The sequence below is a fragment of the Archocentrus centrarchus genome, chromosome 23, assembly GCF_007364275.1.
Source record: "Archocentrus centrarchus isolate MPI-CPG fArcCen1 chromosome 23, fArcCen1, whole genome shotgun sequence".
NCBI lineage: Eukaryota > Metazoa > Chordata > Actinopteri > Cichliformes > Cichlidae > Archocentrus > Archocentrus centrarchus.
The window spans coordinates 21,866,158-21,890,018 of record NC_044368.1 but is presented as its reverse complement, the minus strand read 5'-3'; the positions used below and the strand labels follow the sequence as shown (position 1 = coordinate 21,890,018).

At 42.8% G+C, this 23,861-nt stretch overlaps 2 protein-coding genes across 5 annotated transcripts in view; both read right to left on the bottom strand.

Moving 5' to 3' along the window:
• Positions 1 to 788: 788 nt before the first annotated feature.
• On the bottom strand, positions 789 to 8,838 carry LOC115773653 (zinc finger protein 260-like). Of its 2 annotated transcripts, none has more exons than XM_030720507.1 (8): positions 8,636 to 8,838; positions 6,302 to 7,343; positions 5,207 to 5,409; positions 5,017 to 5,109; positions 4,237 to 4,332; positions 3,927 to 4,037; positions 2,619 to 2,742; positions 789 to 2,321 (listed from the first exon to the last, which is right to left on the bottom strand). In XM_030720507.1, exons 2-8 carry the CDS (start codon positions 6,327 to 6,329, stop codon positions 847 to 849), a joined length of 2,130 nt encoding a protein of 709 aa, XP_030576367.1. In that variant the 5' UTR covers positions 6,330 to 7,343; positions 8,636 to 8,838; the 3' UTR covers positions 789 to 846. The 2 variants fall into 2 exon arrangements, with proteins under 2 accessions (XP_030576367.1, XP_030576368.1); XM_030720508.1 differs by having other exon boundaries at positions 5,207 to 5,381.
• Positions 8,839 to 9,429: 591 nt separating this feature from the next.
• The window catches only part of nav3 (neuron navigator 3), a 178,825-nt gene continuing 164,393 nt past the window's right edge, over positions 9,430 to 23,861 (bottom strand). For all 3 annotated transcript variants that reach the window (XM_030719892.1, XM_030719893.1, XM_030719894.1), the window contains 13 exons: positions 23,552 to 23,718; positions 22,321 to 22,474; positions 20,283 to 20,469; positions 18,636 to 18,733; positions 18,445 to 18,540; positions 18,181 to 18,349; positions 17,814 to 18,049; positions 16,268 to 16,422; positions 15,779 to 15,850; positions 15,048 to 15,244; positions 14,696 to 14,814; positions 13,848 to 14,051; positions 9,430 to 12,688 (listed from right to left, as the gene is read on the bottom strand). In XM_030719892.1, the coding sequence (XP_030575752.1) occupies positions 12,569 to 12,688; positions 13,848 to 14,051; positions 14,696 to 14,814; positions 15,048 to 15,244; positions 15,779 to 15,850; positions 16,268 to 16,422; positions 17,814 to 18,049; positions 18,181 to 18,349; positions 18,445 to 18,540; positions 18,636 to 18,733; positions 20,283 to 20,469; positions 22,321 to 22,474; positions 23,552 to 23,718 (1,974 nt within the window). In that variant the 3' untranslated portion in view covers positions 9,430 to 12,568. The remainder of the gene's footprint in view (positions 12,689 to 13,847; positions 14,052 to 14,695; positions 14,815 to 15,047; positions 15,245 to 15,778; positions 15,851 to 16,267; positions 16,423 to 17,813; positions 18,050 to 18,180; positions 18,350 to 18,444; positions 18,541 to 18,635; positions 18,734 to 20,282; positions 20,470 to 22,320; positions 22,475 to 23,551; positions 23,719 to 23,861) is intronic.

The window sequence follows — 23,861 nt, the reverse complement described above, 5'->3', positions numbered from 1 at the left end:
CAAAGGAAAAATGGTTCAGGAATGGTTTAAATCCAACTGAGCATCTGTGGGATGTGTCAAATATAGAAGTCATTAGCAGGACTCTGGAGAACTTGACTGCATACTGAGGAGGTAATTCAGCCATTTGATTCAGGTGTATTGGATCAGGGACACATCTAAAACATGCAGGACATTGGTCCATGAGGCCTGAATTTGAGAACCTCTCTTATGCATTTTGTTTTTCAACTTTTGTGACTTGCCTTTCTGGACCTCTTTCAAAATTCTTTATCCATCCTTCTCTCTTCTGTCCTTTAGATTTTACACCTTGCTTTCTGATCCTGTTTTTTTTTTTTTCTTTCTTCACCAGTTTTCTTCTTAACATCTTGTAGCCCTCGGGTTGTTTTTAAAATCCTTGACTGGATTATCTCATTTTGAAAAACTTTACAGGAGAATGGGCTCTGACTCTCTCTTTGGGCTTAAACCTCTCAGCAGACCAAAAATGTAGTCTGAGGGGTCCCAAGGAAAAGACTGGGATACAAACAATACATATTTTGGTTGGCATTTTCATAAGGACCAGTTCTGAATGTCTTTACCACTGTAAATATCTTAATTTTGCTGTAAAGCCGCTTTGAACAAAAGCAACGGCTGATGGTATTTTATATCCTCAGTGTCTATTTCCATATCCTGAGCATAAACCAAACAAGGTCTTTCTAATTTTCACAAAACAAGACAGAACAAAGATAATACACATCACCAACAAACAGAACAATAAAATATACACAGTGAATTGTGTGAATTGAGGCTGTTTTTATTTTAAAGGACAACAACAGTCATGGTGGAGTTAAGACATGATTTCCTCCCAACAGCTCAGAGACTTAATAAATCCACCTTCTCTGAGTGTGTGCGCATGTGTCTCTTCAGCCTCGTAGACGTAGAGAAGCCCTTCTTACACAACATGCAGCTGTATGGCTTCTCCCCGGTGTGTGTTCGTATGTGTATGTTGAGGTCGGACGAGCACCTGAACTTCCTCTCACAGTAGGTGCAGGGATAAGGCCTCTCTCCTGTGTGTATGCGTTTGTGGAGGAGCAGCTCCCCAGAGGTGAGGAAGGTCTTCCCGCACTGGGAACACGAGTGGGGTCGCTCCCCTGTGTGAGTCAGATTATGCCGGACGAGCGAGGTTGACTTTGAGAACCTCTTTCCACAGCGGCTGCATTCAAACGGATGCTCGCCTGTGTGACTGTTGAAGTGTTCGCTCTGAGCACGCTTGGTTTTAAAGCTCTTTGGGCACTGAGGACAGCTAAAGGGCCGAAAGTTGCTGTGGCTTCGCTGGTGCCTCACAAGCTCTCCATGAGTGAGGAAGGACTTCTTGCAGGTAGTGCAGAGGTATGGCCTCTCACCTGTGTGGATTCTCTCGTGGCGCGTGAGGCTGGCCAGCTGGGTGAAGCTCTTCTCACAGTATGAGCACTGGAATGGCCGCTGGCCATTGTGAGTCAGCAGGTGCCTGTTGAGGATCTGCAGCTGCGTGAAGCTCTTTCCACACTCGGCACAGGGGTACGGACGCTCCCGGGTGTGGATTTGCTGGTGCTTATTCAAAAGCCACACATGTGTGAAGCTTTTCCCGCACTCGCACGCAAATGGCCGCTCACCTGTGTGTTTCATCTGGTGTCTCTTGAGGTCTGAGGCTCGGCTGTAGATCTTCTCACACATGGGGCACTTGTACTGACGCCTTACAACATGCCTCTGCCTGTGCCTCAGTCGATCCAGGATGCTGCTAAAGCTCTCGCCACATTTCTGGCATTTGTACTGACCGCCTCCTTTCTCTGACGTCTCCTCGGTCACCACCACCTCTGTTGTTAAGTCTAGCGGAGGGTTGCAAGTCTGGCCACAAGCCGTGCGCTCAAAGTGCAGTTTGAGCAGCCCCATCTGGGTGAACCGTTTGCCACACTGGGAGCAGAGAAAGGGACGCTCTCCAGTGTGAATGCGCTGATGCCTGGTTAGATCCCAAGAGTTCTTGAAGCCCTTGTGACACTCCTCACAGGTGTACGGACGCTCACCTGTGTGTGTCCGCTGGTGACGAGTCACGTCTGAGGCACGTGTGAATGTTTTGCCGCACTGCTGGCAAGTGTGCGGGTCGGGCCTGTCGTGGATGGGGAAGGGCTTCGGGAACTCAGGAGGATGGAACCTCTTCTTGGGGGCCTCAGCTGTCTGCGCAGCCCTTTGGAGTTTGCTGTATTGCTCAGGGTGGCTGTGCTCAATGTGCTGCAGCAGATAGGACTCCTGCATGTGGAAGAATGGACACTCTGAGCAGGCAAAGACCTGGGTGGACATCTCCACTGTGGTACCTACAGTGAACACAGAAGATACAACAGTTATTAGACATTGCTCTCAAATGGTTTGTGTTTTCCTGACATCTCCCTTTCACTAGCAATAATGCTACGTACACCCAGCTGATACTGTGCTTTCTGGTTTTGCATCTTGCGTAATTTTTTCTGATGTGTAAATAAACAAACAAACAAAAAAAACAGACACCTTGTCTAAAACATTAAATGACAGCGATTAAAAATGAAAAGTAAAACCTTTTCAGCCATGGCTGTGACAGTGCAGCTTTCACCTGTTAAAGTGACTAATGTCTGATTTACCTTGGGTGCCAAGGTGCTCAAGGCATTTGTGGTGTTGCAGGAGAGACTTGAGGTCATTGGGGTTGGAGAGCACTTGCAAACAATCCTTCAGCACAGATGGGGCAGAGGTAAGCCATGAAACAGCCTGATGATGAAAAAAAAAAAAATAGTCCATTTAGGGAAGTTTAAATTTCCGAACAGCTGTTCAGTCACTAGTGAGGCGGAATGGTGACTAAATTCGAGGTGTGACCAAAACGTCCCGGGAACCATTCAAATAAAATAACCTTACCAGATTTAAATTTGGCCAATCTCACCTTCAGAATCATTGGCTCATGCACCTGCCAACTGTTTTATTTTTTTAGATTATATTTGGGGCATTTTTACCTTCATTGGATAGTGGAAGATTAGACAGGAAGAGGGGGGAGAGAGATGAGGGGAAGACACGCAGCAAAGGGCTGTGGTTCGGACTTGAAACTTGGCCTGTGCATTTGGGCAATATAGCATATGGGCGCCTACTCACCCAGTGAGCTAAGCTGGTGCCCATTGTGGCTGTTTTTTTTTTTTATAACCTTGCTTCTTGGAAAACTTGATCTGTCCCTGTTCACTTGTGCCTTTGCAATATGGACTGGATCTCAAAACAGTTATCTTTCAACTTGGTTTTCATTCGGGAGAGTGAGTGAAGATCATGTTGCTGTGACCAAAGAACTCCTGAATTTGCAGCACAGCTTTACTAACAATCAGCCAACTGCAACTAAATGCAAGCAAAATGTGCGTTTACAGTTTCACCCTATGGGGACAAACTCAGTGTACAACCAAGTGAATGTTGATAAAAATAATGACCCGCTGACCTGACATGAATGCCAAAAGTAGGCAGAGGCCCAGCTCTCCTTACTCTTAACGACCCTCAACAAGAAATCAGGTCAGTTTGGAGCAGAAGTTGATGTTTAAAAAAACTGCAGAGTGCATTGTATAAATGGTCAGGTGGAGCTCACAGAGAGCGAGCTAAAAGTAGCAGCCATCTGAAAGTCGGTCTGCAGGGTCATGAGAAGATGAAGGGGAGATCAAACTCAATAAACAGTGTGTTTTTTGGTTTTTAATAATAAAATGAGTCGAGTCATAAAAAAGCTAAAGATACTGAAGATTCCCTCATATCTTTAACACTACATGCACTGGAGCTATCGATAACTACTGCCTGACCATTCAACAGCGTTTGATACATTTAACACAGCGTTATATGTTATTTACAGCATTTGTCTAACAATAATTAATCTTATATATATATATATTTATTATACTAATTTTCATGTGAGCCACAATAACATTCCCTACCTGACCGAGGTCTGGCACCGGCAGGAGTCTTTCCAGCTTGGAGAGAAACTCCCACACAAGCAGCTGCATGTCTGTGTCGTAGCTGAGGCCATATTCTGTTGGGAAAACCTCCTGAGAAGGACAAAAGTTAACAGTGAGTCCATAAAACTGAAGAGAAAAAAATAAATAAAAAGTACATGGATTATAGTCTTCTTTACAGAGATTGTAGGGCCTTTACCTTACAATATAAAGCACGTTGAAGCAGCTGCTTGTTCTGATTTGAAGCTATGTAAATAAAATGAAAATGAAGGCTACATGTCACTGAACTTGCCTGGTAAAAATGCTCCCTCTCTGCTGGGTCTTTCAGTAGTCTTTGGGTTAGCTCCACAAAGATGGCCTCTTCTGCATCCGTCTCTGCATCCCCACTCTGAAAGAAATCAGTACAGCTGAGACCATCCTCAGACTTGATGTATGTCGTGTCACAGGCGGTGTGCATATTGAACATTTGTGAAGCTTTGTGAAATCGGTTATTTAATCTTCATCCCTCTGAATTTCTTATTTGATAAAGGACGGTATAATGTCAGAAAGCTAAGACATGGGATGACGTTATCATCCAGGCGTTTATCATGATCCATTGTGCTCAAAATGATTATCCTGTTGTAGAGCTTCTACTACATCCTCTTTCTGTACAGACACTGTGATGTTTGCTTACAGAATATGCAGGTTCATTAAATCCATACCGCTCACAACCAGTAAAACACTCTATACACCACTGACTGTAACACAAGCACTGACCAATCCAGCTCATTTGCAGAAGTGTTATCATTTATAAAACACTTTATCTGTAAATGTACCTTTGCTCACTGCACTCAAAAAGCTCTATTTTAACTTCACAGGACTTGTGTCCAAAATGCTTCAGGTTTCATTATTTAAACTTCTGATGGCAGATTTAGTGATGCAGACATTCCTCTGATGACTCTTCCATGAAGGTCATATTTGTGCAGGTCTTCACTCACTGCACTTTGCACAGTAACACAGTTTTGAACCAGGGATTCCCAAAGTTTAGCATGCCACTGTAATTCGAAAGTTGTGAATGACAGTGCACACTTACTCCTGAGTATCCTGGTGGGCGGATTCGCTCGAGGTGAGGCTGCACGCACACGATGTTGGCCGTTTCCTCATTTCTGCACAGCTCCAGTACAACCTCAAGAAACAGGAAGGCCTTCGTTCAGCAACTGTGACTGGATTACCCACCCATGGAGTGTAGTGCGTTTTTGTAATTCTGATACCCACTGACTCACTTTTGCTCTCAGTCGGAGGAGGAGTTTTCCTCGCTGCTTTGGACTGAGCAGGTCTGGAACTGTTGCCGTGACCAGTGTCACAAACTCATCAAGCTTTTCATAGTCAAGAACATCTCTCCGCTGAGCCACCTGCCACATGGCTGCAGAAAGCAGCCGCATAGGAGGGATCAGGAGTCTTAGGGATGACAACGGCAGGAATATATCTGATTAAACACACAAACGGGGTGGACAGAGTTATGTCTTTTTTGGAAAGGCGAGTCCTTTAGTGACAGGGCAACAGACCATCTTAATACTGTAGCAAAAAGACAGTTACAAGAAAATCATTTGCAAACCCTCTACATATGGAGACTGGAAGTTCATGCTGTATAGGTGCTGCTCCCCATTTATAACCACTCTTTCTCAAGAGAGTGGTTGTAGCAAACCATGCCAACCTTACTTTTACAGTAACATTCAAAGGTTTGGACACTGTGTCCAAATTTTGACTGCTACTGTATATTTCACAGGAACTTAAAGAGGCATTGTAGAGATACATGAAGCTGAAATAGGCTACTGCCTACAAATAACCACAATAAACACCACAAAGGAAACTCTGCAAACAGCACGTCAGGATGGCAAATAAATAAAACAGCCACCTGGATGTTTCATAACACTTCGGGGAAAGCTTTTCTAGGCAAAAGCTGAACTGGTTGGCAAAGCTGTACAGTGCTTTCTCTGGCAGTACAAAGGCACTGCACACTGACTACAAAACCTCCTCCCAGCTGAGTAACGGGTAACAAATGTACTCAGTCACTATCTGAACATAATTTTAAATTAGCCCCGTTAAGTTTGCCCAAAATAGATGAACTGATTTCGAAACGTTGGGAATTTGCCTTTGTAACCTGTAGCAGGGAGGTCGCAGAAATGACAAAACGGATATTTTATAATTCAATTTACTTAAAAACAACACCAAAGTAGTGGTTACATTTTTTCATGTTTACATTAGCTTAGCTAACTTGAATCACTGCTGTTAGCTGCGGCTATGAGCTAACGCGGAAGCGGCAGAAGTGTTCTGCGCTGTTTGCTGCGGATGTTACTGAACTGTACTGTGACACGGACCTGTGCTCTCCACGCCACAGCTCTCCATAACGCAAACAAGACGAGTTACTTCAAAAAGTCACTACCAGATTTCAATTAGTAATGCATTTGCTGTTAGCAGTAATGCAAACAGGAAACACGTGGGTAAAGATGGGATTTTTCAAAATAAAAGTATTGAGCCGTAACATGGAGTTTCATTAAAATGGATAAATCCACCAAAAGTAAACGAAAGCGATTTTATTCTAAAATTTAAGTAGTCAGCTAACAGCAGTCTGTTGGGGAACCAGTTGTGCTTTAAATGTCTCAACTCAAAACTATCTGGTTAACAGTGTATTGGCTGCCAGCTGTAAATTTAGTAAAAGAAATAACACTGCATGAGGATACTGACAACAGAAATGATGTTTATAAATTAGAATTCTATCCAATAGATAACTGAGATTGTTGACATTTACCAAGCAGGCAAAAACTTTATTTGCAGCATTTTCTGTGTGCAAATTTCCGTGACTTCCATGTGCTGGGATTTTTCCCAACACCGCATTGTTCTTTCAGGCGTGAAATTGGACCTTAATGGTCTGGTGTCTGCGTTGGTCCCGCACCGATTCATCACATAGCTTGTTATGACAAAACATAAATTTTGAGATGTTCTTTACAGGACTTGTTGATGATACGGAAAATTGGAAAACAAAACGAGAACCAAGTAAAAACAACAAAGTTAAACATTTGTTAAAAACTACTTAACAGCTGACAGTGACAACAGAACAACGCAACAGTGTCTTAGTAACTTCAGAGTCAAAGCATTTTCTCAGTCCTGATGATGCCATTGTCACTTTCAACAACACTTCAAATGTTTCTTGTCCCCTTCGGAAAAATTGACTCCGTACATGTGGGAAGACGGTCCAGTCACAGCGGGAAGGTGTTCTGCAGTTCAGATCTTTGTCATGCAGGCAGGGAGCCAAACGACGTGTGACATCCAATAACTGGTGTTAGATTCAAAGCTGGGGTAGCATTTCTGAAAGCAGGGCGAGCACTCTGCATCCTCAGGCTCCAAAGTCCAGGAACCAACCTTTAACAAAGAAAAGTACTTTGAAAACAAAACTCTAATACAAGAAACACAAATGCACAGGAAATGCAGAGTAAAAGTACACAGAGTTTAGAGTAAAACAACAAAAAACAGTGGACAATAAATTAATCAGAACAAAGTTAATATACTACATATACACTTGCACAGATATGAAGAGACAACACTATATTGCCAAAAGTACTCGCTCATTTGCCTTTACATGCATATGAAATTGAGTGACATCCCATTTTTAATCCATAGGGTTTAATATGATGTCTGCCCACCCTTTGGTGCTATAACAGCTTCAGCTCTTCTGGAAAGGCTTTCCACAGGTTTAGGAGTGTTTATGGTAATTTTTGACCATTCTTCCAGAAGTACATTTGTGAGGTCATATATTGATATTGGTTGAGAGGCCCTGGATCACAGTCTCCAATCAAATTCATCCCAAAGGTGTTCTGTTGGGTTGAGGTCAGGACTCTGTGCAGGCCAGTCAAGTTCTTCCACACCAAACTGGCTCATCCATGTCTTCATGGAGCTGCTCTGTGCACTGGTGTGCAGTCATGTTGAAACAGGAAGGGGCCATCCCCAAACTGTTCCCACAAAGTTGGAAGCATGAAATTATCCCAAATGTCTTGGTATGCTGAAGCATTAAGCATTCCTTTCACTGGAACTAAGGGGCTGAGCCCAACTCCTGAAAAACAGCCCCACACCGTAATCCCCTGAAACACCTGAATTCAGTGATTTGGATGAGTGAATACTTTTGGCAAAACAGTGCATGACAAATATGTGGGTTATTTTTCAAACACACCAATCAGTTCCAGCATCTCAAAGTGGAGGATTAGCTGTTCATGTGTTGGTGCTGGCTGAACAACACAAGAAACTGATAACAGAATAAAATTAGGAAAAGATTAAAGAGTTACTGCGTTTCTACTCCAGGTGCAATGTAAAACTAATGAAGCAAAATAACCTAAGAAGATCAGACGACATTCCTAGAGACAACAATCCCATATATAGAGCCAAGCCTACACAGGAACCCTGTTCGAATATAATCACTCTTTACATATAAACAACTTTCAGGCAAACCCTGGACAGCCAGTAATAAATACACGGCAGCTATGGCAGTCCAGCTGCCTACTCAACGAATATGAGCTCTCTCAATAATAACCTTAAAATCGTCAAATTAAAAGTAGCGTTATTTAAACTCCCCGTTTCTTATCGCTGGGGTGGGAAAAAGTCAGCTACAGTCCGCAGCCGCCCACCCTGAGCTGGAAACTTCCACATTAAATCATACTCACCTTCTACGGGACTAAGAAATACACGAAGAGGAATAACGCGATATCAAAGACCAGGAAAACCCAAAAGTCAAACCAGTAGGAGTGTTTCGGTAAGGACACCGAAGCTCCTTTAGATTTAAAGGTTTTAAGGGCTTCCTCTGACTCCGCCACACGAATCGTGCCGGGTGCCATCTTCGCTATGGCTACAGTCGCGCGCTCCCCGGAAGAGAACATAAACGTCATAAAGTCCTTAAAAAATAAAAGCGCACTTTTTAAATTGCCACCGTTTATTTTACACATTGACATCCTTTATGTTAACACCTCATTCTGTCTACTCCTGCATATGTAAATCTATTATTTTTCTTTGAATAATGTGTTTCACAAATGAGCCGCAGCCCCGTCATGTGACTAGACACGTGACATTTACTGTATAATTTAAAGCCTGTCACATGATAGCTCCACCTGTTCTTACTACACTCTTACAGGTAATATTTGTGACATTCAATTGATTGTTTTCTATGGACAATAGCTAATTAAAAAGTACGTTACATGGCAAACAAGTGTCTCTCCAAAGAGCAGGTGGTATCACATACACACAAATGATGGCACTAACGCTGACATGACTAGTCTCATCTTTGTTGCAATTAGTAAAAGACAGAAGTAGGTACTGATACTACATGTAGGTCCAAGTTGTTAGTTTTGCAATTACTTTTACTTGCACGTTTTTGCCTGCCCACCTCTTATGTGTAATCTTTTCACTTTAACAAACATATAATGAAAAAAATGAACACAAAAGACAAAAACTCATCACGCCGTTTGCCTGTGTGACACCAAATACCATTTATTAGGGCTTTACAAAGACTACAAAATCCTCCAGATGAGTTAAATCACTGTCTCTGTCTATTTACATGATATGTTACATACAAATGTACAAAATATAAAACATTTAAGGACAAATGTTTCACCCAAAAAGAAGAAAACTTTGTCTCAAACCAGAGTAAATGCTATGGTTTTCAACTGAGATGTAACTGCAAAGTGTTAAGTGGGGAAAAATTTCACCATGGTGTACACTGTTTAATAGGAGTGTAGATAGGTTTCATACATGGGTGTAAGTCTAGGTAAGGAGCAACTACCCCCTTAGCATGCAACTACACCCCCTTGCAGACACAAGGCTGGCCAGAAGAATGTGTGAACCATCAACAGCTTGGCTGCAGAGACACGCGTGAAGCTGAGCACAGGTAGGATTGTAGAGGATAGGATTGTCCTGAGGTTGTGACAACATGACTTCTTGGTCTCTGATGGGCTTTGACCAGTAGCACCTGTTGGTTGTTGGTAAATGTTTACAGTACGGTGTCAGATCAGCTTCGGTGCCTCGGACAGCTAGCAAACCTAACGTGGCGGTAAGCTTCGGTTAAAATGTCCAGAGGGGAAGTGTTTCTAATGAGCAACTGGCATTCCTAGGATCCAGAGAATATTATGGCAGGATGAGGAATACTGAAGTGCGTGCCTAATTTTTTTATTTTTTTTATTATCTTCTCTGTTTGTGAGTTCAGTGAGTTAAAAAAACAGCTTCTTACTGTACACTGTATGCCTCCTGCATAGGCACAACATCCAATCACCACAATACACACACCTGTTTCTGACAGCGTGTTGAATTTTGCATTTCTTTTTTTTTTTTCTCTCTGTTTTCAAAGTACAATAATTTACTCAGCGGGTTAAGCATATTGGAACATCAACAGAGCAGAATGCATCTTTGATTCACTGTGCAAGACTTAAGTATTTACAACCCAACCCAACCTCAAAGTGTGCAAAACCAACCCACTCGATAAACAAAGAGGACAATCAGAATTCTAAATGGCTTCCGTCCGATACACGCATACATAAAGGTAAAGGTCTCCTCATAATGCATCCCCTTTAAAAAGGTTCAAGACATGCTCATCAGGCAACAACACCTGAAACAGTTTGGTTGTGCTCCTGTCAGTTCAAGTGAGCCCAGCTCAACTGGGCACAAAACAACAACTAAAAAAATACCCCAACCCCTTTATATATATTTTTTAACTTTTATACAATATTGGTCAAATTCAAATACAGCATCCACTCTTTTATAATATAACTGTCAGAAAGAAGAAAGGGTGCTTTAGAGGGAGAGGGAGGGAAAACAAACAGAAGTGGCTGTTTTTCCCACTGCAAGCAGCATCTTTGACATAGCAGGAAGCATATCTAGACTATCTCTTCTTCTCACCAGAAGATGCTTGAAAAAAACAAACAAACCTTTGAACATTTAAGGCAGTGAGAAAGCACCAATATCATTGTTCCCCTGTTCAGCTCTTTGACTGATCCGGTTAACTTGTATACGGATGCAACAATTTGGATTCTTTGTGGGTGCTTCACGCATAGAGACTGATGCTGATGTCGAACAAGAAGGTCTAATGAGGGCCGGAGAATACTACATAACATAACTCTGTTAGATATTACTGAACTTTAGGACCGTCTACCTTCTGAATTTCCCCATTGCAGCAAACCCTGTGGTTCTTTATGCAGATTGCCCCAAAATACCTGGTTATGCCTGTTACAATCCACAGAGGGCGCTGCCAGCACTTATCATGGTGCATTTAAGCTAAACAGTGACAACAGGCTGTGTTGTGTGGAAGGCCAAGAACAACTTGATCTAAGTCTACAACCATGGTCGGCTCTGCATTGTGTCTACATTTGGCAGTCAAATCAAAGAGAAACATTGGCACTTTTCCATTTTTTTCTTCACAGTAGCAGTGAGACTGGATGACACACACAGACAATGCGCTTTCGTTGTGCTTATTGTTGGCATGAGGGGGGGGAAGTGAGGAGCGGCTTGGCAGTGCCTGACACTGAGAACGTTCAGGGCAGGAGACCAGCACCACGAGGCTCAACTGTCGACTGAGCTGAGGGGCAGGAGAGGGCGTTAGTGTGTTATAATAATGTTATTACTGTGATCAGAGCTGGCTGTGAAGGCCTCACAAATGTCCAAAATTAGCTACACCTGGTGCCGTCGTGTTCAGAAAAAGTGAAGACACCAAAAATGGTACCAGTGGTTTAGTTGCCCACAATAAAATTACGAAATATTACTGAAACATGATGATTTGTGTGTAAAAGTACTGGATGTAAAACAGCCTGTGGCCACCAGAGGGCATTACATCACCTGAAAACACTACAGTAGTCTCCTCTTTCTTGCCTCCTTAAGTGTAAGAGATCAGAGTAACCAGAAGTGGTGAAGATATGGTGCTTTGCTCAAGGACACCCTGGCAGGCTGGACTGTTGATTAAATGATGGGCTGAAAAGCCTTTGATTAAAGGAGAGTCTCCTCCTGCTGCCTGTGTGCAAGTGCATTCATATGAGAGTGTGTCTGTGTGTGTGTGTCTGTGAGAAGCACCTCTGTAAACAACGAAAGACAAACAACAAAACCCGCCCCTAAATGTAAACACCTGAAAATATAACTAGGTTTAAAAACAAAAAAAAAATCCAGTTTGATCACGTCGAGCTTCTTTCATTTTCTTTCAAAGTGTCACAGCTGAGCCCAAAGTGTGACGGGCTCAGACACACCCCGCCTACACGTATATGAAAAGTTGTATTCCTCAAATGTTACACATCCATTAAAAATGACCAGCTAACACTATCTGATGTCAGGAAAATCGACACGATCTAACACGTATTGTCGTTTACCATTTTGATCACTCGGGACCAAGTTGGTGACAAATCTTTATAAGACATAAAATAATCTGATTTAATATTGCACCATAATTATGTAAAAATAGGCTTTTTTTTTTCTCTCAAATGTTGGGTAAATCATTTTGGATAATAAAACCTTTCATATATCATCTGTCTGACAACTATAGGGGTGTCTGGTAGTGATGGGGAGCGGTTCCCAGGTTCTGGGAGGTCCAGGTGGTCTAAGGGAGCTCGTCAGCGCAGCTCTCGCTCTCATAGCGCCGACTCCAGTGAGGAGTCCAGCTGGTCGTCATGGTGACTGGTGCTGTCGCTGTCGCAGCTCTGCGTGCTGGAGTAGTTCGCTGCCTCCTGCAGCCGTAGCAGCATGTTCATCTGCAACAAAACGAAGGGTTAGTAAGAAAAACTAGAGACACTCGAGGCATGAAAACTTGAGCATTAAATAACTTCAGCAAAACACTTCCCAAAATATGAAATTATTCCTTTAATGGGGTTACTGGGAGTCACTGGTTTGGGTTGATGCTGTGGATTTCTAACCAATCCAGAATTTTCAAATACTGTAAGTTTTGAGGTTGTGAGTCAGTCTGTGTGTGTATTCATGGCAGAATGTGCTCCTAGAGACACCTGCTGTAATAGTAACTACCACAGTGGACACCACAGCATCGTAAATGTGCGAGATGTGGTTACGAAACCTTACAGGTTTGTAATTGAGATCAAACTCAAACGACGGCTGTAGTGTGACTAATGGCCACTGTGTAAAAGATGCTGGAAGTAGTGAGACCAAGGAGCCGCTGGCAGTCTGACCTTTTACCTAATACATCATGATATTTTCAGAGGTGGGTGTTCACTGGAATCATTGCTTATGTGATCAGTTCCAAGTTATGTGCAAAATGTGTACACTTTCTTCTGTATTTTCCATTTTCTTTGTAAAGAACTTAAATTTTTAAGGAATGAAAAACTGCTTGTGCCCAACACCTCAATGCAATGACTCACAAACCTTCACTGTTTGTATTTTACACGTTCTTAATAAAAAGACATAAAACCTTCTGGTAAATCGCCCACAATAAAACTGCATAACTTTTCATCCCTGCGACGGAGCTAATGGTCTAAATAATGCAGGAGTGCTGCTGCATCTGGCACACTGCTTCAAGTGTCGCTGAAACAAGCTGTGGCACAACTGCGCTCCAAATGGTCACACGTGGACACACACATATTTGTTAAATCAAGCCAGTTGTCTTTGGATGACTACTCTTTATATCCTTTTGGGCTGCAATAATCCACCACAGGGAAATGGATTTCTCTCAACCCTGCATGTATAGTTAGGCCTCCAGTGTGTGTGTGTGTGTGTGTGTGTGTGTGTGTGTGTGGATCAATGTGGTCCTGAGGAGCCTGCACAACTTTTCCTTATTTTCTAGATAATTTATTACTTCAGAAAAGCCAAAGTAACACTCATCCCAGCATTCTGTAGCACACTGCACTCAGTCACGCCCTGCTCTAAATGAAGTAAACTTTCCACAGTTGACGTCTTCCTCACCAGTGGGTCTCCCTCGGTGTCACTCTGAGACACTTGCTTGGATGAGGCCCCCTCCTTGGACGAGCTGTATCCGTCATATCCCACATCCTCTGGTCTCAGCTGGAGTAGCGACTGGCCGTCCTGCTGCAGTGAGGCGGCGTTCCATGGATATGTGTCATTCACCCACTTGGACGGATCTTCCCATGCGGCTCGTTTGCCGTACAGCTGCAGGAAAGGCCAAAAAGGGAGAAAGGGTGCAGGTGAAAGTGAGTATTAAATAAACGGTTTGTTCTAATCTTATAATGCTAAAAATGTACAATCGCACTGACTGAAACAATGTGCCCAATCGAGCCTACAATTTTCATTCCTTGTATGAGGTGGCATTAAAAATCAGACTCTGTGGTGATGATAATTTTCTTCTCAGTTTTATCACTCATCTCATCCCATTTAACATCTGTGGCAGCCCTATGGTGCATGACAAAAATGGTCCAGCAAAATGAGAGCCACTTCAGTCCCAAGTCGAAGTGCAGAAGTGCTTTAACAGCAGTGATTTCATCTGCAATAATGTGTCCTTTGTAAAAGTAGAAAAAAAAAGAAACAGGACATAAAAATAATGGGAAGATTCTGTTATGAAGGTTTAAAATGTTGAAAAAAATCTGCTCTCCGTGTTTTCTCTCATAGTGGCCGCCAGTATTCATTCATTCATTCATAGACAACACACATTAAATCTGTGCTGTTAATGAGGCACCACAAACATATTAAGGTCTTATATTATGCTGCACATAAATGTGACAATTTTTCATTTTTAGCATTACGCTGTAAAAAGATTTATTGGTAACGGTGCACAGTCACGGTTTGTCAGGTCGTACCTGAAGTCCCTCCCTGACAGCCTCTAGCAGGTAGGGCACCAGGGAGTAGTTCCACAGGTCAGTGAACCAAATCCGAGAACCCTCCACATCCATGGGACAAGACAGGAAAAGACGGGGGCCTGCAGGGACAAAATCGGGGGATGATGAGCGCTTAAAGACACAAAGATCAATCGCATGGAGCACAGATAAAACTTAAAGAGGAGATGGAGCAAAACTTAATTTAAGCAATATCCAATGATGTGAATATTCTAAGCCTGAATATTAGTGTGTCTTGGCTAAAATAATATACATCAGAGACTTCAGTATTAGTCATACAGAGCAGACATTAGTGCGTGTGTGCGTGTGACCCGACCTATGGTGACATCGGAGGAGCTGTGTGCCTCCAGGAAGCCGTTGAGGTGCTGCCAGGTCTTGGGTATCCAGTCAATGATCTTAATCAGGTCATTGCTGCGCATGTTCTTATCAATCTCCGTCTCAATCAGCTTCCGCCGCAGGAAGCGCCCCAGGAAACCTTTGACTGGCTCGGTGTGGTTTGTGCACAGCACCCACCTGCAATAGGACAGATGATCAATGGCCAAACAAAAGCACAGGAGCTAATCAATAAGCTCAACATCAAATCCAATTTCTCATCAAAGCAACTGCGTTCAGAGATGATGGGATGGCATTTCTTCCATCATAGTCACAGTTTGGGTCCTATTTTGTGTAACTATAATAGAGTCATATTAAATTAATTTCTGGCTCATGATGATATCTCCCTAATCATATTGTATTTGCCAAATCCTCAGCTAGTCAAACATGCCAAGCAGAAATGATCCTCACTCAGAGCAGGCATCACAGCCTATTAATTTTCATTTAACAGGGCTAATTATCCGGGAGACACAATTAGAGCACTCCCCGTGGAAGAACGCGTTTCATTTACGATCTGTGAGACACAGAGAACTGCAACCAAACACATCCAACACCTGACGGGAGGCGAGGCAAATCAACGTACAAATAGTTTAGGAGCATCTTTTAAATGCAAATGGAAAACGCTACAACAACGTTCCACAGAGTATCACAGAGTCACATTTAAATGTGTCATACCTGAAGTTGTGATGGAGCTCAAGGTTAGGAGAGGAGGACACGCCCTGATTCATGGTCCCGATAACGTAAGGGCTGGACAGACAAACACACACACACAGGATCACTCAGGATGCTGCACGAAATAAAAACTTAACCGAGAGAAAAATGTGGAGTTTTAATATGTGATACTTAAATGTGTTATTAAACTTATTTTACAACTGTTAGACTTGTAAAGCAATAAAAGAAGGCATGAGTACATTAATCAATACGTCTCACTGCTCCAAACCTGCTACTGTACTAGTAGAGAGTAGCTGATCTCTGTTTGCCTGTTAGAGGCTTTTTTTCGTCCCATATTTGAATCCAGCTTTTGTGAACAAAAGCTGAACAGACCAGGCAAACCTGCGACATGTGAATTAGGCGGTGAAAATAAAGCTGATTTGAGTGGAGCTGCGACCGACTGTAGGACTTGTCCCTACAAGGTGTTTCAGGAGAGGAAGAACTCTGACTCACCATTTGTGATACTTGCAGTTGAGGAAGCCGTTGAATATGTCACTGAGGGAGCCAATGTGGTGGAGGTTGTCCAAGATGACCACAGTGGGGAGCTCGGTGTCTGTCTCCTCAGAGTTACACTGCTCAGCCAGATTTGATAGGTACTGACGCAGGTCCTGGGTAGATAAAGAAAAGCATTAATTCACTTAACATGAGTTCAAACAAAGGAACTGATCGTGGACTTCAGCAGGAAGCAGCAGAGGGACTACCATCCACTTGTCATCAGTGGTGCTGAGGTGGAAAGAGTGGACACCTTCAAATACCTGGGAGTGACCATCTCACAGGACCTGTCCTGGACTCATCACATAAACATCACTGTGAAGAAGGCCAGACAGCGTCTCTACCTCCTCAGGCGGCTGAGAGACTTCAAGCTCCCACTCAAGGTGCTCAGGAACTTTTACACCTGCACCATCGAGAGCATCATGCGTGGGAGCATCACCACCTGGATGGGAAACTGCACCAAGCAGGACTTCATGGCCCTAAAAAGGGTGGTTCGTTCAGCTGAACGGACCATCAGAACCACCCTCCCCAACCTGCAGGACATTTACACCAAGCAGTGCAGGCTGAGGGCCATGAAGATCCTAAAACAGCCCAGCCACCCCGGACACTCTCTCTTCTCCCTGCTCCCATCAGGCCGGCGTTACCGCTGCCTGAGGGCTAAGACTGAAAGGTTGAAGAAGAGTTTTTACCCACAAGCCATCCGTCTGCTCAACTCTGAGCCCTAACTGGACCATTATTGCACAGTGTAAATATCATAATTTAAAAAGTGTGTATAGTGTATAGTATATAGAGTATAGTGTATAGTGTATAGTGTGAATTACTTTTTTTTTTTTTTTTATTCTTATTTATATGTGTGTGTATATAAGGTTGCAGGTACAAAATACATTTCACTGTGCATTGTACTGTGTATAACTGTGCATGTGACAAATAAACACTATCTTATCTTATCTTATCTTAAACAATCAATTTATTTTTAAATACAAGGACAGAAACTTCCTGTAAATGAGCAGTCCTCAGACTTTAACTTTTTTAAACTTTTACTCTTAAAACTACAGATTATAATGACTCATGATTGATCAAAAGCAGATATTGAAGAAGAACATCATATTCAAGGGCTCATTATTTAAATACTAGTGTTCTTTTGATCAAACAAACTGTGTCGAAGAGTAAAAGGCATTTTCTTAAGAGATGCAACTTTATATCAGCATTCAGGAAATGTGTGAACACTCGGAAAGAAGAGCGTTCAGCAGCAAAAATGGAGCATTAATGACAACAGATCTGATGCTGATGGAGTCGGCATGAAAGCAGGAGGCGGAGTGAAGAGAAGCCTGCAAATGTGCAGCAACTGTGGACGGGCAAAAGCAGCTTACACAGAGCTACCTATATCAGATTTGCCAGGTGGACAGGCGGCTGAGCCTGAGCCTTCCACTGATTAATAGTGGCTGAGCTTGACTTTGGAGCCTGCCTGAACTGAAAGGAAAAAAAAAAAAATCTTGGTTATTCTTACCTTGCTGGAATTCTGGTCTACATTGAAGCTGGCCACATTGTGCTCAGTCACTTCCTGCCCCATGTGGGAAATGATGTACTCAGCCAGTTTGGCAGCCAGAAAGGATTTACCGGTGCCACTGGGTCCTGAGAGGATGATCCGACGGTGCTCCATCAACAGGTTGAGATACCGCTGGATGATGGGCTTAGGGATGAGAGTGTCAAACACGAGGCTGTCTATGCTGTTCTCCTTAACACCTGTGATGAGCAAGGAAGGAAGGAGGAAAGGAAAAGGAAAACTAACGTGAATGTATTTTATAGCAGACTGTAACCATACCAGGTTTCCACATAATCTGTACTCTAGAAATAAAAAGTCCCAGCTGTCTTACCTTTAAGGTTGACCTTGATGATGTTGTTGTCACCCACCAGGTAGCCACAGGGCAGCAGCTCAGGCACTTCGGAGGTGTGGGAGCGAATCACCTCACCCATCCTGTAGCAGACGATACTGTCTGAGCTGAGACCCAGGCTGGTCAGAGGATCCACCCGGAACACATACTCCTGCAGGGAGTGGGAACGGTGGAAATTTAACACCTGCACAATCAACCATGCTTAAAGATACAAGGTCATCCTGTATGACAGATATGTTTGCTTACTTTAAAGAGCCGTCGAATGACCCCGTCCAGAACATCCCACTTGGTTTTCCCACTCACACCTATAGACCCAATCAGGTACTCCTGGCTTTGTGTACCCTGAGCAGTTACAAACATATATTCCACATATCAATATGACTCAGAACCTCTGAGAGTTTAAATCAGTGCTATAACTGGAGGAATCATTCACAAACCTTGGTGGTATTTGGCCCGCTGCTGATGGTGACCACTATTCGCACACTCCGGCCTTCTTTGCGGAGATTGCCCTCGTAGCCGTCATCGAGCAGAATATCTGAAAACAAAACTTCACGTTAGAAAGAAAACCAACCCGAACCTGTCAGAAACTCATTTCATTAGAAACAAACTCTCGCTCTGCCTGCCTGCAAGTTATAGCTCGAAATAGAGAGACTCCAAAGCAAAATGTAGCTAATGGCTTTCTTTCATGTGATAATTACATTTAATCAGTGTTCTCATACAGAGCGATTTTTAGGAAGTGCACAGAATGATAATGCATGAACGGAAATGAAAGAGAGCGGAAATCAAATGAAAGGAGCCAAAGAACTTTGGGAGAGTAAAGATTAGAAATCACTGAGTGGAAATACGTCATTTGAGCATTTCTAGCTGAAGAATTGTTCAGTCATTAACAAAGGATGTGGAATCTTTGTTACGGCAGTGTGCGATCAAATCAATAAGCAGCCAAGAAAATCAGTATGAAATCCTGTATTTTAACCACAGAGCTGAAATCAGACCTCCTAACACATTTTGTACAGCTGATACCGTCTGCAGTCTGAGCATCCATGCTGATAACAATACTGTGTAATCTGGTCATCAGATAATGAATGTAACAACGATCATCTTTTTAGAGCAATATAATATTCTCAGGCTTGGCTTTAAATTGTGTTAACCTTATATTTGCTGAGCATCTTTTGGCATCTTTCACTGAAGAAGAAGAAGAAGGAGAAGAAGGAGGAGGAGGAGGAGAAGAAGAAGAAGAAGGGCCTTTAGTTGTTAAACATGCCCCTGTGAAACAATAGCTAACTCACTAACTCTGTAGCCAATTAAGAAATAAATAAATATGACAAATGTTCATGTAACTATGTAACTTATAAGTTTCCTATCACATTTAACGAGTCCCTGTCACACCATTATCAGCTCCCCTCCGAAGTCTCACTCATTCTCTTTTTCCCAGATTCCATTTTAGAGAGAGGAAGCGGTACTTTGTATTCAGCTGGCTTCCCTTAGCTGAGGGCTCTGCGCTGGGGTGATAACAGCCCATTGGCCCACTTGCCTTCCCATATGTCACTGCATTTGGCTCATCCCACCTTCAGTTAATGAGAGCCCGGGTCATCGCAGCAGGTTGCGCCTTCTATGTTAATTACAGGGAAGTGACAGGGACAAACTTTTCCACTTCTCCAAAGGAGCAGAGGCCTGAAGAGATTCCCACAATGTTCCTGAGTGTTTACGTAATAGGTCCTGCTTGGCTGCAGACTCTCACAGTTTGGGGGGGGGGGGGCAGCTATTTCATAATTTCGTGCGGCTCATCCGGATCATTTCTCTCTACAAATACAATTCTGTGGCATTTATTGAGGCAAGTATGAAGAGAGCTAATCCAACTCGATGCCCCACGAATCACTGCAGACTATAAACCGTGTCCTTTGGCATCAGACACATAGCTCTTAGACTTGCTTCTCAAATGATGAATACAACCTTTCAGAAAGAAACCCTTTCAAAATCAAAAAATTATCAGCCCCTGCATGAAACAGACTGCTGGATGTAATGCTGTGATACACAGACACCTCACATCGACAGGCTGCCGACAGCAGCGCTGATGCTAAACTCACCTGACATGATGGTGTCTGTGATGTTGAGGTTATTGAGGGACAGCCCCAAAGACTGACGTGAGGAGGAAGAGGAGGTGCTGGAGGTCTCAGAGGGCGGCCGGGCTGTCTTGACAGGTGTGGCTGTCGGCGTTGCATTGCCACTGGACTTCAGACGATCATTTTCTGCTTTCAGCATCTCAATCTCATTCTGGGTGTTGAAAATAATGATAATCTATCAGGAACTGCTATTAAAACACTGAATAATGGGCTGCTCCAACAGCAGATGGTCATTTCCTGCATTCAGGCTGGGTACTGTTGTTATTCTGAATCAGTAGGTTGTAAGCAGCTTTTTGATCTTCAAGGCTCGCTTTGTACTGAAGGTTAAGTCTCAGATAAGGAGTCTTACATGATCCCCATCTAAGAGGGAGACTGCAGGCAGCCCACATCCACAAGCACTCACTTAACTGAGACATCCAGACTGATACAGGATATTCTTTAATATGTGCTTCTTTGAAAAGATCAATGTCACAGCATCTCTGAACACTATGCTTTATAATGATGATTTCATTACACTGCATCAATAGTAATGGCATAAATAATATGAGTTTATTTTCATGGAGGAACTCCCCTTTTTAAAAAGCAATTTTAATTCCATCTTCTTGAGGTGTTTTCAGATATTTGCATTTAAATATGAAATGGTGGTGACAGATTGGTGGTTTCTGTTTGTAGTCCATTTGAAGTAAAGTAGGAATGAGCTTTAAGGTTTGAACAGACTACAGCTGCTGGCTCACGGACAGTTTCAGCCATCATCTGATACCTATTTAACTTTTTATCAGCTTTTTTTAGCTTATCTGTTTATTCATAGCTGGACTGTGAACAATGAGCAGTGAAACAGGAAGTCTTGGCCTGGATATCACTTATTAGTCATCAGACAATAGACGGTGGCTTTGCAGACTGCTTAAAAATAGTATGACTCCTCTGTTATTAAGTGCCTGTTGGGAGGCCTTGAAAAAGTTTTTACATTTTCAAAAGTTTATGTCCATTAAGCCTTGAAGAAATAGTTTGAGTTTTAGGAGATGAAAAATACTCATATCACTATCAGGTATGAATAGCAGGGGTTTACCTTTGCAGGTAGTGAAGGGCGAGTCGCGCAGAGCTATGCTGTCAACATTAGAAGAGAGGCTAAGTATCTGTGAGGAAGGCAAACTTATTTACCTTGACTCAGGTGTTTTGAAGGTGTGCTACTGTCAAACTAGAGTGCGAGCTTGTTGTCTGCGTCTATTGTCAGCTCACTGTGGTCATTTCTGTTTGCGCTGTTCCTCCCTGCTACATTTAAAACTCATCTGCTGACCAAATAACAGATTAAGCTTTAACAGTAGGAAACACACCTCTCACTTAACAGCAATATGTCCCCATCTCCACTGGCTCCCTGTGGCTTCAACAAAAACAATAAAACCTGCCACCTTACCTTCTTAATTTTGCTGAACCTTAATAGCAGTGGCTGACATGGATGTATACAAAAATGTGGCTGAGACCTCCAGCTATGGATTCCAGTTCCACTGGAAGGAAAAATGTTGGCTCAGTGCTATGCTTGATATTAAACTGCAGATGGACTATTTCCTTTTTCTTTTTATTATTTTAAACTTACCTAAAATATAAATAAATTTGTGTTTGGTTGATTATTTCTTTGTTCTAATAATGCTTCTTAGCAATAAATCTTAAAGCCTGTTTATTTCCCCTTAAATGGGGCATCTTCTCTACACCACAATCCTACGGTCCAACTGATGTAAGCAGAATCCGGACTCATCGCTGAACAGTGCTAATCGGGTGCCAATCAGAAGCTTAGAACTAGAGTCAATAGCAGAATAAGCTGTTTGGCATTGGCAGAGAAGATCTGGCAAGTTTTTCATGGGCGGAGCCCACATACTCAACTCTGCTGCTCAATCCAAAATGCATTTTCCTTACAAATGTGGCTCCATTGACGGGGAAATAAACAGGCTTTCCAAAGCTATAAGATTTATTGCCATTTTAGTTAAGATTTATTTGAGTTTAACCTCACCTGCATGCGGTTCATGGCCTCTCGGATCTGGTCCAGGTGGTGGGCAGAGCTAAGTGCCTCCAGGCGGATATCTGTCAACTTGAGCTCTTTCTCCCTCAGCTCGTTCTTCAGCTGGAGGATGATTTCTGCCTCAGCCTCGGTGCATTCACATAGCCTGAAAGTGGGATTACACACAGGGAGGAGGAGGGCTCACCTTTAGGGTTATACCAAGCACATACACAGAGTCTGGAGAATATGCACTTAAAGGGAACAAGAAAGCTGAAGTTCAGAGGGAAGCCTGAGTCAGTGGTGAAGATCATATAAGGCTGGTATCACATGGGTGAACAGGGAAAGTTGAGCATTTGGTACAGCAAATCGCTCCCACTGATAATACTCCAGGTTTTTAGCCAAACAATTTTACAGGAAAGAGAAATACGTCAATTTCAGTTCTAACAATGGACAGAGATGATTTTAGAGTAAACTAAAGCCTTTTTTTAGTGCAGCTGATGTGCTGAGGTGTCATCATAATGACAGAGATTCAGTTATTTTCATAATCAACCGTTCAAACAATAAAAGTTGTCAAACTCCTATTTTGCTATTTCAAAAACACATGATTTACTTTGCCATTTAAAATTCAAAAATCTGCACATGCTGAGCCTTTCAGGCCTCTTAACCTGCACAGTAACCAGCATGCTTGTGAAACGTCTGTATTGTTTGTCGTGTCTACAATTTTTTTTCTGGCACTTCTAACAACACAAAATAAGTTATGCTTTCCACCATCTATTAATCTTCCTGTTACTTTTGCATATCTCAGAACTGGTTGAGCCTGTGTCCTGGAGCACAGCACTAATATGCAGAAGAACGCCACACAAACACAAACCACTGCAAACACACTCCCAGGGAGCATGCCACTCAGTGCCTGTTACCGAGATCTGTGCTTGTAGACCACAAAACCATTTTGCTTTTTCTTTGGCATCCAAACGGGGGAGGACTTGCTATCGCAAACGCACTTGCTACAGCGGGTGGAGAAATAGTAAAGAAATGATGAACACAGAGTGATTGGAGGAAAGAGAAAAGAAAAGTGAGGTGAGGGTTTAAAGACATTTGTTAAAGGGAAACAAAAACATCAAAAACAATTACAAGGAACAAATAAGACAACTGTGGATTTTAATTATTATGCACTGTATACACAGAGCAAAATGTCTTATATGTGTACTACTGTGTGAGAGTGGATGCATGCACATTTACTCACTCTGTGGTGGAGGGTGAAGAGCGCAGCGTGGCAATACTGCCCTGCCTGTTGTCGTGCTGCAGTTTGGGCGACGACGGCAGAGAGTCGGTCATCTCCTCCATCTCATCGTGGGCCGACTGCGATTTGGTTTTCTTCTTGCTGAACGCTTGCTTGAAGGAGCTCCGTAACTGCAACACACATAACACAAACACACAGGGGCAGAAACGTCAGCACTGGCCCTGCTAACCTCCTCAGTCATATCATGTCACTTCATATCATTCCTGATGATATCACATCTTGTCAGGAAGTTACTCCGTGCTGTTTCCAAGCA

What these genes read in the sequence shown, in the direction of transcription:
- LOC115773653 (XM_030720507.1), bottom strand. Translation starts at nt 6,329, where the DNA reads ATGGAGAGCTGTGGCGTGGAGAGCACAG. An exon ending in AGAGGGAGCATTTTTACCAG is followed by an intron (nt 4,038 to 4,236) that starts GCAAGTTCAGTG and finishes TGTCCTTCTCAG; the next exon opens with GAGGTTTTCCCAACAGAATA. An exon ending in TGAGCACCTTGGCACCCAAG is followed by an intron (nt 2,322 to 2,618) that starts GTAAATCAGACA and finishes TGTTCACTGTAG; the next exon opens with GTACCACAGTGGAGATGTCC.